General features: G+C 40.5%; 1 protein-coding gene across 4 annotated transcripts in view; it reads right to left on the reverse strand.

Annotated features, from left to right (window-relative positions):
- LOC133482177 (cGMP-dependent 3',5'-cyclic phosphodiesterase) overlaps positions 1-14,610 on the reverse strand; it is a 148,588-nt gene that overhangs the window by 100,659 nt on the left and 33,319 nt on the right. For 2 of the 4 annotated variants that reach the window (XM_061781973.1, XM_061781975.1), the window contains exon 2: positions 9,460-9,550. In XM_061781973.1, the coding sequence (XP_061637957.1) occupies positions 9,460-9,550 (91 nt within the window). Of the gene's footprint in view, positions 1-9,459; positions 9,551-9,766; positions 9,924-14,610 lie in introns of those variants that run through there. The other 2 variants (XM_061781974.1, XM_061781976.1) reach the window with 2 other exon arrangements.

The raw sequence follows: 14,610 nt of genomic DNA on the forward strand, positions 1-14,610 counted from the left end.
TTGTTTTTGTCTGATACGTGTCAACTATACCAGTAATTCCCAACTACTGTGCCACGGCACATTAGTGCAGTGATTCCCAGCCAGGGTGTAAATCTCCTGTGCGAGACTGTGACCAGGGGTGCCGTGCCGCTGGAAATTAACCAATTTCTCTAATTTGCCTGAAAATAGATCTTTGTTCATCTAGCTATGCCAGGGACGTATAGTATCAGGTATAACAATAAACTGCTCCTCCATTACATGGCAGGCCCACATTTATCACTGAGTAAATACATTTTGGAAATTGAGGCGTCATCATTACATCAGTATACTGTACAGTATATACTTTTTGTGGGTTTTTTTGGTAATGTGAGATTTTTTTTTTTAATACAAACACACATAATTATTTATTATTATATCTTTTTATGAAATTGTCCTGGACAAAAATAATAGTAATCCTATTTAATTTTTTTGCACAACTTTTATAGGTTGCAATCACTGAAATCAAAAAATTTCTGTAACTCTCAATAAGACATTGGCAACTGTCAACAGGTATTTCAGCCCACTTTTTGTGAGAAAACTGCTACAGTTGCCTTCACCCGACTGCATGTTCCAGCTCCTTACATACAGTAAAATGAGACTTGAGAAAATCCAATGTTTTATTTATAGGCATGCTCATATTTTTAGCTGTGTATTTTGGGTCGTTATACATTCTGAGGTCCCATGACCAATGGCTGCAACCAAGATTTCTCACACTCATCAGAACATTTCTCCCCAGAAGACCTCGATAGTCTTGAGATTTCATTGTACGCGACACAAAATCAAGACACCCTGTGCTGGTTGTAGCAAGCAGCCCCAGAACATGACAGAACCTCCTCCATGTTTCAGTGTAGGTACTGTGAACATGTTGCAGTTGACTAAGTATCTAGTCAGCATTTTATTAATGTTACAGCATAATTGTTTTAGTTGTCTATGCTAAAAGTAAGAACAAAACTACAAATGCAAAATGTCTCACAAATTATCGTTAATATATTTGCTCTACAATGATAACCTCATATATATATATTTTCACTTCTTAACATAAAAGAATGTTGTTCTTTAAGTATCACTAAACCGTGTAGCTCAACAACCACTGAAGGTTTTTATTTTTTATTTTTTTTGTCTTCATTGGTCTCCAGAATTATCCTCTCCATTCACTTTGTTTTGAAGTGTAGCTCAGACCATTGACAGTTATGGTATATTTAAATTATTTTACAAATAAATGTAAGAAATTTTAACTTTAAAGGAACCAGTACTGACATTTTCATTAATGTTGGTCATTCGTGAATACACAAAACGTTCACTGTTGAAGTGTGTGATAAGAATGTGGAACTAATCTTGAACATGCTCCAAAAACAAAGGCCCCTTCTTCACTCACTACATATTTTAGGTCAATCACATTGCTGACATCTGATAGAAATTTAATGTGACAATGAATACTCCAAGATTCGGGCAGCCTGTTAGTAGTATTCAGTTTCAGACAATGACAAACATTACAGTACTGCAGTATGTCAGGATGGCACTTTCATGTGTTAGCTCTATTCTTGATCGACTATACTGTATAAGTCTGCATATACGTTCATGGATTTTCTCAGTTCTGACCTGAGTGTTTTGTTCAAATAGGAAATGGTCATACAGCAATAGCAATCCCCAGATGCCATACAAATAAGGCCTCTGTACGGTTTGTGAGCATTTTAGGAAAGGACATCAGATTAATCTAATGGAAGCTTATTAAGTGATCATTTTCCAGCAATGGCATCATTTTATATCATTGCTTATCGTTTACTATCATTTCTGTTATTATTTTGTGTTACAGTTGACTTGGATTGAGACCAAGTTGGGAAAGTTGGACATGGACCCACTAGATCCTGCTGTAGTGGGAAAATAAAGCTTGCCGTGTTTGTATTTTCAAACCAGCCACACATGTTTTAGGTAGCCTGGCCATTTTCCTATATTCATATTTATTTTTCTACAGTAAATATATCTAAATACATATTTGTCTAGAATAAACTTGCACTTGTGATCTTGATTAGTTGACTTCAACTAGGACTCAGAATGAACAGATGGACAGAGCAGAGAAAGCAAGCAGTGCTTATTGACACATTAGGCACACGTTCTGTTCTACACAGTTGTCAAGTGGCTCAGCAGCTCCAAACTTTGACCGGGCCACTGAAAGCACACATTGCAAAAGGGGTCACTTTTATAGGACTTCTAGAGAATCTGTCGTAGTGGATAAAAACACACATACGGAAATCACAATATAACTGTGTGGGAGGCGGAGGGACATGGAAAAAAAGATGACAGAATCAATTTTGACAGCTAAGTATGGAGACGACAGAAGATGAAATTCTTTGTCAATGAGCTGTCAAGTTGCATCATGCAAGTACCGAAAACAAAAACATGAACAACTTCGTATGTCTGTCAAGATCAAATGAACTGTGTTTGAATTGATGTCAGCTTTCGGTCCAGTCAGTATGTTTACACGGACTAAAAAAAACAAAAACTATCACAGTAAAAGATGTCTCTCAACTCATTCACTGCCATTGACGGCTGTTGAATTCAAATAGCCCGCGACCCTAGTGAGGATAAGCGGTAAAGAAAATGGATGAATTCAAATATCCATGTTAACATGGAGGCACACTAAAATAGTAAATATTTTAAATGTGAACACCATCCACAACAAGTACACTACTGTATTTGTATAATCAGACTTTAGTTTGTCAAGAATGTATATATGCAACCATTTTTTTAACGAAAGCCGTCAGAATCTATTCTCAGGTAATCAACTCATTTCAAGAGTGAAGGGAGATGTTTATGTCTTTAATAGAACTTAAAATACAATAAACAGTTTAGTTTAATCTATTTGAGTTTAAAAAAAACTACAAATTTTGTCAGAATGTTGAGGGTATGTTAAACAGGCGTTGAGATCTACTTGTCAAGCACGGATAAGAATGGTCTGCCAAGCAAAAAAAAACAAAACATGACTATGACAATAAGAGGAAGAGCAGAAAAGGATGTAGCCAATTAGGTTTAATTGCTTCATGTGAAGAAAATGACTTGATCAGAAGTGTGTTTCCACTGAGGGTGAAGGAAGTCCAGAGCCTTACCATGACTTGGACAGTGAGTCCTCAAATCTTTTGAAGCATCTCTCTCAGAGTCTTAAAAGTTGGCCAAGTGAAAACTTGGATGTTTCTGGTGTGATTTTACAAAGTAGGAGTGAAAATGAGACAAAAGAGGATCCATGTGTCTTAACTTAAGGAATGAATACAATACCACCAAAAATATTTTTGTCACTTAATGTCACAATCCAAACATGGTAAGACACCGAAGGAGTTTTGATGTTTTACTTCTTGAGGGAGGTATATGAAAGGTACAGTATATCATAAATGCAGCGAACATACACCCCAAAGGTGGTGCAGGATGGAAACTAAACAGAATTTTCTGGGGGGGGGGGGGAAATCCACTTCAAAAGTTGACATTTTTGAATGTTGACTAAATTGAGTTTTTTTTCTTTTGGCTGGCACGTATTCTAAAGAAGGATGAGCCTTCACAGAGGCGACAGATGAAGGATGTCTTTCTTTCGGTAGCGTGGGTGCAACAGTGTACATAGAATCAACACATAGGGCCGTAGATGACAGATGATTGCATATTGACTGCACATGCAGGTGTACGGAGGCTCAAATTTCCCTTTTCCCAGTTTACTGCTAGTTTGTCCACTGGGACATCTAAAAGCCGCTTACTGCATATGTCCCTACTGGCACTCCTGAGCTTTTAGAGTAAAGGGTATATAAACCAGAGGGATGCTGACCGCTCAGCCTATGGAACATTTAAGGTGTGAGTTTGAGAGCATTGGTGTAGATTTAGGTTGAGTGACATCTTTGTTAGTGGTGCTAGTGAGCTGGACAACCAATGATTAACAAAAGAGCAGAAAACTTAAAACACATGTACAGTACAGCACTGTAAACAGTTTTATCCCCCAAGCGTATTAACAAAGCAATGGTCAATACTCTCAGGTGGCACAGTGTGTGGATTAAACTACAGTATGGTTGAACGCAGGGGGAGTTTGGACAAAAAAAAAAAAAAAAAAGGAAACACACCTCTTCTTTAGTACAATCCACAGGGGAAATCACACATTGAAATCAACCTCTCTTGAGGTTCTTTTCAACCACTTCCCCAGTTATTTTGTTCTCTGTCTTCCATTCTACCCTCTATTCCATATTCGGTAATTTTCTGTTATTACAAAAGAAGGACAGAAAATTTAATGGGATAATAGCCCTAAAACTAACCTCTAACTTATGGTGTACACTACATGAGGATGGGTGTACAGAGATATGGATGGCTGAATAGATGGATAGATACTGTATTGCTCATTCTGCCACTACACTGCTGAGTTGGCCTTGGTGAAGTGAAGAACATCTACTCTTTATTTAAAGAGTGTGGGAAGGCCACCCACATCAGTTCTATACACGAGCCTTGGCTACAGTGGACTTTAAAAAAAAAAAAAAAAAAAAAAGTATTATATTGTTAAATAGACCACAACCACACATCAAAGATTTTGAAATCGCGTGACTCGAACTGCTCTCTGTTTGGGAATCTGTGAACTCCTTTGCCAATTATCTTCTATTTTTGGAAAATAATTTGCCAATATACAATTACTTTATATACACTTTTCAACCTTATGATATAAAAGTAATAAGGTGAATTTATCCAATGTGTTTTAGGTGCAGCAAATAACATATCCTGAATAACTCTGTTCGGAACCATTTCATTTGAGCTGCTAGTCCGCTCGTGTTAATGTTTTTTTTTTTTAGCATGCCTCTCATTCTTTGAATGTATATAAGCAGGGAAGCATAAAATGTGTCATGGTTATTTGCATTGTCTTGAAATGAAATGAGCACACAAAAGCCAACACTAATATACTGTATATCCATTGTATTTTGAGCTGCATATATAGCAGGACAGAGAAAAACATATCGCTTAATATAGTCCATTTATGAAAGACAAAACACAAACTCTGACATACTAATATTCTTAAAGGGTTGCTGTGACGTGAAGGTGCCCTTATGTCAGTGGTGATTAATCAGACTATGTTGATTCTAAGCAAAGCAAAGCCACTGGTGTCTACTTGTGTAAATTTCTTCTCATTGTTTAGAACCTTGCGGCACAGAATGCCACATTGCTGGATATGTAGGACCTAGTCAGCCATAGAGAGTCTTGCAAATGCAGCAGAACTGGAAAAAAAAACCACCCATAAATAAACACTATATTTTACATTTTTGCTGTTTGTGTTACAAGGGAAGTGTTGCCCTTGTCCCAAAGTTAAAAAAAAAAAATGGTACAGTCGCTTCATCTTCCATGTGCCACACTTACTGGGTCAGTTTATGCTACCTTTTGACCCTTAATGACAAGATTAACCAGAGGTCAACTGGCTGTTAGCAGGGTAGAGATCCCAGTTTTTGTGTGTGATCACAGAGACAAACACAAATACAGCACTCCATGATTTTTTTAAATCCATTTTTGTTAACAAGGCTAGACTCTACTGAGTGCTATTCTTGTTTTTACCGTTTCAATTTACAACTTAGAATGCACACCACCCTGCGTTTTCTGGACTAAGGTGTCTAATGGGTGCAATACACAAGTGGGTGCTAATTTACTGCAATTCCTGCTGAGTGCTGATGAGGACCATTTATAGCGAAACTGTCAAATGGGTAAACCCCTTCATTTCAAAGAGGCAGTGCAGGTATGCAAACGAGTCCTTACATTTTCTTGACTCAACTTGTATGCATAAATGTGTTAACAATTGGTGTTGTTAACACTTTTCTGTATGTTTTTTTTTTTATACGCAGTTGATGCCCCTTTGTGCTTTTCCCAACTCAAAAGAGGAAACGAAAGTGGTTCACACGTGATATACAACGCTGTGCTGTGCATTTCACGAAGCCCTAGCGACGCTTGCATCCAGTGGGCCATCGATTGAAAGCTGTCACGTCGCTGCACGTTTTCCCTCAACTGCGTCCACTGTTAATCAAGGTCACATTTCTGCGCCCCTTGTCATCACTTCACTTTGTGTCAGTTATGTGCAATTTTACAGCATTTGTTTCAAGATATGTAATTTGAGTTAACACTGCTCAAACCAAAAATAAATGATTGCATTCAACAAGATAGGATAACCAGCGATTCTGAATGCAACCCTTGAAATCCTGTACTGCTGCATTATTTTAAAGCAGCAATACAGTGTTCCAATTTCTAATCTATACTACTAAAAATGTATGATCGACTAAATTCTTGCAACAATAAGCTCCACTGAGACATGCTGCATACATACTTGAATAAGAATCAGGTCCATGCAAAATAATGTTCCTTGTTACACTTTTTCATTCACACAAGTGCAGCATTTATGCGCAGGTATTTTTGCTTACCTATATTATTGAGACTGAAATGCCCGAGCTTCTAATGTAAATGTTAATACATCAGCCAAGTCCATGTTTTCTTTGCAATGCTTGACAACATTTCTGCAAGGCCATCACACAGTTAAAAGTCACTACATTGGACTTGTAACAGGTAGCTGAAAAGTTTGCAATTCTGTACAGCAGTGAGCTTCCTCCTTCCAGTAGGCCATCAGGCTTCAAGTGGAGGTCATTTATTTCAATCTTCAGGCCGACAATGGGCTCTAGTGCTGTTCGCTGGTGCACATTAGCCTCCTGGTGCTTCCAATGGGAATAAAATATCACTGCACTGTCTCAGAGGAGGCGCATGTGAGCGCAAATTAAATGTCCAGTTATGGATTTACTACTATTTGTTTTCTTTTAACTGTTTTGTCTGAGGGAGAAATCCTTTATGAAAATTAGAAATTATTTTTCGGGTGAGATGAAAATTAATTGAGGAGCAGCAGAAAAAAAAATGGCGGGAACCAGCGAGGATTTTAATCAATATATATGAATCAGTGCGCAAGAGTGATCTTCCATCATAACTTAAATTCTTTGTAATCGGATAAATAGAGTTTTCGTCTGATATTTTCATTCCTCATTTTCCGTACTTTCCAGAAAATCCGAATATTTTTGGATTTATATTCCCGGACAAAACCCAAGTAAAATTACGAGTGAAACATGCATAGTTACTTCATCCCACAGACACACATCCAGAAAGTATCTTTGGTGCAATGGAACACACAAACACACAGATGCATTCGATTTTGATAAACCTTTCATGGTTAGTATTCAGGCCATGTTTTTGTTTTGCTTTAAGCATGAAAGGAAGCCCTCTCTGTAACTACATGAGATAAGAATAACCTCTCAAGTCAGTATAATTATATATATATAAAACAGAAGCAACATCAATAGCCATAGTTGCGTTTGCTCATGGAATGTTGGGTAATATTCCTCTGTATGCATTAAATACATCCTTATGAAAGCACATTTGAAATGAGTTTGTTTGGCAACAAACACAGCCGCTTGATAATATGGCGCGGCGAGTGACAGCCCATCATTAGATCCTTCGCTTGCACCCTGCTTGCATCATCAACTTTTGATTTCTTACGTCTAACAAATATCATAACACAAGCGAGTGTAAACTGTGCAAGAAAACCTTCCAGAACAAGCGGCTCATTTGAACACGGGAAATCCAACTTTTACACTCAATCTTGATCAATCGAAGTGACCAATTTGTTCTGATCAGCATCTCTTCATATAGTCAAAAAGAAAATAATCCATATTATCAATCCTAAACTACCTACAAACATTTATCTTACTGAATTTCAGCCTCCAGCTCACACAGAAGCATGTAGCGCCACATAATTCCCTGACAAATTAATCCCCACATCTGTTCTGCTGAGGGCTGAGAAGAGATTAACCTGCTGCTTTTGCTGCCTCATTGCTTCAAGTACTCGCACAAAATGTGTACACATATACAGAATCAGAATCTTTACTTGCCAAGTATGTCAAAAACGCACAAGGCATTTGTCAAAAACTCAAACTGCCAAAACGTTAACACGCGCCAATGCACCACTGATCAACGGTCACACACATTTTTGCCATTATCACTTGTGTTTAAATGATATGACTGCAATAATTGTCAGGAGGCCAAAGAAGACAAGTAGCAATCCGTCACTACGCACGTCAGAGACCTAAGCACGTGTAACTCACTCGGGCAACACCAACAGGTGGCGCTGCACGTGAATCGGCAGGCGCTTAAAAAGATTTCACATCATGGTGACACCTTAGCAATGAGCCAAAACCGGAATGCTGTTAAACAAGGTTTGAAGCGTCATAGCCTGGCTGCGGATAAATGCATGTGGAAGCCTGACTCACGACAGCACAGTAACCACAGATAGCAATATCACGCACATACCTCACACGCAAGTGCACTTGGCTGCACAACTAAAGGTTAGGTATAGCAAATAAATACGGAGCCAAAGTAACTTTACAGGAGAGCAGCAATAGAGGGAGAAGGTAAATGTGTTGCAATACACAGAACACCCGTAAAGTTCAACACTGTACCAATCATGTACTGTAGGATCTCTCCTGTGTTTGTGTTTGCGAACAAAGCGTTGTACATGTCACCGAGTGTGCATCCATAGAGGTAACTTCATCCGAACGGAGCAGCCCATCAATTTTCATTGAAGCGTCTTTTAATTTGGCATACAGGCGCAAAAACACACTTGTTGCATACGCTGATACCAAACACAATCATCATGCTTATGGTGCTTGCTAAAATGTGTGTGTCTGGTTTTGTGTGTGTTTGTGTGTGTGTGTGTGTGTGTAGGGGAAGGGGAAGGGGTGGGGCTGGGAGGACGAAAAGAGAAGTCATTTTAAATTGAATGCTTATGCTTGTACGGCACATATCGGCCACACGCACAAAAGAAGTAACAGAAAAAAAACAGAAGCTGTATAGGATCCTTCCTGTGATTTGAACTGACAGTTTGGATCGACACAAACACACACACGCACATCATATCGCAGACATACCAACATACACAAATGGTAACATTACTACATACCCGACACTCAAACAAATGCTCACTAGTTTGAATTTCCTTTCTGAGCGTTTTGTCACAAATGAGTTTTATCTGCCGCCTTACAGCTGGCCCCCAGGCCCCAACACGCAAATCCACACACAACAAGTGATAACAATCCAACCAGTTCAATAATAACGGGAACAAGAAGGCTGCAGCCAAACGAGAACCAACTTACCTTCTACGGAGAAAAACGTTTTGCCTTCCACATATGAACAGTGTGTGTTTGTGTGTGTGTGTGTGTGTCACATTGAGACAGATTTCATAAAGCAGAGTTTCCTAATCTACCTGTGGTTGTGACAGATTGGATAAAGGTGATGACAATTAAGGGAAGAGAGAAGAGGGGTGGCAAGCATTTTAGCATCCTGTTTGAGTTCCTGTTTTGACACATACGAGTCATGCGGCCGCAAGACATGCGAGGAAGACTCCGCTCTTACCTGGACTTGTTCAGAAAACGTGGTGGACTGTCTGCTTGTCAGGCTAGGAGCTGAACTCTCTTCCGGACGCAGTAACACTTGCTGACCTCGCCTGCAGGCATCAGAAAAGAAAAAAGTCAGGACACATTTCTATTTTTGTGTGTTTGCTGTGCACACAAGGAGTCAGCGTCTACAGTCTGGATGATAAGATGCTGTAAAAACATCTCGCACACACACTTATCTAGTAAGTTCTGAGCTGAGGAATGCTGGAATTTCAGCAAGTGTGCGGGGGAACGCGAGGTAAAAGGTAGATGTGTTAAGCCCTTACAGGTCCTTTCCTTTCTTCCTCTCGAACGGGTTCATGTCATCTCCACCTGTCGGACGCAGAGAGAGCGCCGGAGTCACACACACATCGGTGATGCACAGACTCGCGGCAGCAGGCGGGCTGGGACACACACTGGTACACTGACACCACGAGCTGCGGCTCGCAGAGCTCGGAGTGATCGCGCTCTCCCCTCCTCTCTCCTCCTCCCACCGTGTCGCTCTCTACTCATCCTCAGGGTCTTACTGCCTCCATCAAGCTTCCCTGTGTTTCACTTTTCTTGTTGTTTTTCCAGCAGGCTACGCACGAGCACAAATGCACTGGCAACAATGTCATGAAGGAAAAGCCTTTCTCTCCATTACTATTCCACGGACATCCAACAGGCTGTTTAATATTCTATTAACCCGATGGAAATGGTGATTAGTATGTTTATTAGTAAGGATTAGTCATGTAATAGCAACAGAATAATATGACAATAGTCGAAGGCTGGGCTCACATGGCATGCTTCAACTGACACAATTCCATTTCCCCCCCCCCCCGCCCCCCCACCCACGTGACCCAGTTCTGATGTGCATCATGGAGGATTAAAAAAAACACACAGGAAAACTGATGACATTCATAAGATAAAGACCTTATCATATGTGGATAAAATTCAGATATGAATCAGAAATGGAATCACAGTGCAAGCAGACCGATTGACTATTACGCTGTCAAAGCAAGCGCATACACATGGGCGCATCTACCAACACAGGCACTCCAGGCCAAGCTAATTTATCTCATGTTTAATATTATGTTTGATCACCTCCATGTTTTCACTGTCTGTATTGTCTTTGTTTCCGTGCTGGTAGCCAGTTGTTGATCTGCATTTTGGGCATGCACACATGTGGTGTAAATGCAAGCACAGTGAAGCACTTGAAAGTAGAAGTCAAAACAATTGCACATTGGCACTACATTGAGCACATACACCTGCGGTGTAAAATAAGCCTGATAAGCCTATCACCAGAATGAATGCATTTCTTTTCTATCCTGCTTATCCCGTTCAGGCTTGCAGGGAGATCTGGAGTCATTTCCAATTTATATAAGGTGAGAAGCGGACTGCACCCTGCACTGATTGCTGATTTTGCAGGGCAATTGTAAATGGGGCATTGGTCAGGAAATGAGCCTGCATATGCAAGCCACTACAGATTCCCTCATTTCTCAGCTTAGCCACAGTTATTTCTACTTTTTCTCTTTAATTCCTACAAGGACTACAGATTGCAACGATTCCAGATCCTGCCGTTGCATTCTGACGTTAAGGTGAGAGTGTTGCTGTGACTGCTTCTTTCTGAAATGCTATTCCAGGACAGCAGCCTGTTTTGGCAAGTGTTGGATCCAAGCAGCAAGATAAATAGAAAGCTAATCAGTGTTGCACTTGGTTCATTGTATCAAATCTGCACTACGTCTACCCCTGATAAGAGTGCGTGCCTGCTTGCACAAACACACACGCAGCTCTGAAGCAGGAGGACGCCTGTATAAAGATGGACTGCAAGTCCATCTTCATCTGTCGGGGACCTTTAAACACACTCACTCGGGACTTAAATGCTGAGCGGTTTTGTATTGATCACAAGTTTTCCATTAACGCAGCAGGCTGAGTATTGTTGCTCAAATACAATCAATACACAATCCCACCCAGCACTCCCTCAGTCACTCAGTCCCTGACTCGCAACGCATATAACCAGAGTGCATTGGACCATATTTAGCATGGACCTGAAAAACAGTGATTAACCTCGGTCTGTTGTCTGCGTATGTGTTAGGGGGTGGACTGGGCGTGCATAAGCACACGTGTGATTAGTTGCTCTAAATCAACACGTCATCACAAATGTGTGTTTGTCACCAGTGGCACACACAAAACATCCATCCATCCATTTTCTGAGCCGCTTCTCCTCACTAGGGTCGCGGGCGTGCTGGAGCCTATCACAGCTGTCATCGGGCAGGAGGCGGGGTACACCCTGAACTGGTTGCCAGCCAATCGCAGGGCACATAGAAACAAACAATCATTCGCACTTACAGTCATGCCTACGGGCAATTTAGAGTCTCCAATTAATGCATGTTCTTGGGGTGTGGGAGGAAACCCACGCAGGCACGGGGAGAACATGCAAACTCCACACAGGCGGGGACGGGGATTGAACCCCGCACCTCAGAACTGTGAGGCTGACGCTCTAACCAGTCGGCCACCGTGCCGCCACACACAAAGCAATAATTGAAATTGCATAGGTACAAACATTTGTGTGTGTGTGTGTGTGTGTGTGTGTGTGTGTGTGTGTGTGTGTGTGTGTGTGTGTGTGTGTGTGTGTGTGTGTGTGTGTGTGTGTGTGTGTGTGCATTTGCGTGATTGAAAGCGCTAAATGGTGAAGGTGCACTCAGGGGAAAAAGGGCTAATCTACATAATGGTGGAGCTATATTAACAGCAGCCTGATGCGCTCACAGTCACACAACTGTTTGTCTCATCACCAGCACAATCAGTTCTTTTGGAAAAGGCCTTGTCGAAATAAAGTATTTCGTTGCATTTATGCCCCGTGTTCTAAATTATTACACATGTAAATTTCAGTTAAATACAAATTTCTAGTTTTAGGTTTTTGCATACAGTATATGTTGTTTCACAACAGAAGATAAGCAGTTTAGAAAACGGACAGACAGATATTTTCTATGGGAAAATCATTTCTGAATACAAATAAGTGGTCAACCCGCGTCAAGGAACGGAATGTGGTCAACCTCAGAGGTTCCACTGTATTCTATTGTAAATTTGTCAAACACAGGCCTGTGCATGTATGTTTGAATTGAAACGCATCAACTCATTGGCATATGTCAGGTGACCACACACTAAATGAAATCTAAAATGAATATTAAACTATATGCTGTTGAAAACCAATCCTCCATGGCCGATTAGATTCTCTCTGACTGTAGTTCATCCCCGCTTGAAAGAAAGACAAATCTTAAGAGAGCCTCCTCTGAAATAGGAGAGTGGCGCCCATGTTCAGGTGGCTGCGACAGAAGTGCGTTCAGACGGATGAGAAATGCGCATCTGGGAAGACGCTTCTGCTGCTTGAGGAGCTCAATGAGATGGAGAGAAGAAGTAAATGGGCAGACGTACAATGGGGAGAGTAAGGTCTACAATGTTTTGGATCATGGACATAAATAAGGAGTTCTGCGGATACGGAGGTCAAAATATTGCACTCTGCTGTTACTACTATAAACAAAAATAATCATAATAATAATAATAATAATCTATGGCCTATCCAAACTAAAGATCTTCGGAAAAATACAATGAGAAAAGTTTACAGTATGCAACCTGCTGCAGAGTTAGGCTTTACCTTGCTGTTGCAAATCTATTTCCTTCAACAAGACAAGGAGTAAAACAACAGGAAAGCAACAATGACACGCCCTGCACGTAGACGTACGCGTCTTACGCGGTCATGTCAAAAGCATAGAAGAGTTGCCAACTCTGAGACGGGCTCAAAGCAAGGTAAAACAAGAATAGAACTCAGCTGAGTACAGACATAGCCGTAGTTGATATGTTAAACATATCTGTTAACGGTGAACCAAAGTGAAAAGCAAATTGTGTTTGTCCAGTCATATTCCGGCAAGCAGCAGTTTCTGCAACCAGCGGGGTGTGATCAGACAAGTACGAGGAAGTATGAAAATGACTGCATAAATGCCTATTATTGTGGAATAACATACAAAACGAGTGCGGTGGCAGGTAAGGATTGCGGGGGAATGAATGTCAGGGGCAAGGTTTTAGTGACTCGAGTGACATTATTATGAAAGTGACACTGTACTGATCTAAAAGGAGATTCCATTCAATAGGGTGTGAATGTGTTAATGCAATATTATTGTAATGTCAGTAGTTAAACATTCCATCTGCAATTTTTCCTTCTTTCTACAGACAGTGAGGAGTTTCTTTGTTGAGCAGGTCCAATAAAAACTTTCAGTCCAAGGCGGCTAATTAAGACATTACAAAATATAACGTGACAAGCGACAAGCGGGTACACTGTGGGCAGATCACTAGCCAATCATAGGGCTGACATTTAAAGACAGACAACCATTTAAATTCACACACACTCTACGAGCCTTACATATTGTAAACGTTTGCGGACTGTGGGAGGAAGTTGGAGTACCAGCCTGCTACCTTATATAAAAAAACGGATTATGTGGTTGTAACGTCAGTCATAAACTGAGGACCCCCTGTACTGTATAATGTCTAATGTGTTGGGAAAGCATTTGCATTGCCAGGATGTAAAATATAATCATGGTTGGCGTTACCCATCGGTTTCTTACTCGGTTGTTAGCAGAGTAGTTTTAAAAAACATACATCATGTCCGTTGCTGTACTTTGTAAAGACTTCCCTGTCAATAAGTTTAGATTTTGCAGCTGTTGCCTAAAGGTAGTCTAACAAATTGAATTTGAACGTACGAAAAAAACAAAAACAAAGTGGCAATAACTACATTGTTCACAGTTGAGTTCTTGTTTATAAAGCAACTCAGACTCCAAAAAGCTATTAACACTTAATGGTAACGGATGCCGTGAATGTCAGGACTGAAGTGGTTGCAAGCTACAGTTCTCTCTGCAGTTTCCTTTTAAAAAAGTGTCTTTACAATAGGCATAATCAAAACCTACAGTGTATGATTATCTTAATACACCTGAAAGTATGGAGACTTGATTGTGTTGGATTACGAAAGATCCCCCTCGACTCTTCCTCTCCGAAGGAACTGCAGCTGCTTTCTTCCTGATGTGCTACTCAACACGAACATTACATACTGTACGTGAAGCGCACACACGCACGCACACACACTTCCTTTCAGGTATTTGGTCAT

This window comes from Phyllopteryx taeniolatus, chromosome 8 (assembly GCF_024500385.1).
Source record: "Phyllopteryx taeniolatus isolate TA_2022b chromosome 8, UOR_Ptae_1.2, whole genome shotgun sequence".
Lineage (NCBI taxonomy): Eukaryota > Metazoa > Chordata > Actinopteri > Syngnathiformes > Syngnathidae > Phyllopteryx > Phyllopteryx taeniolatus.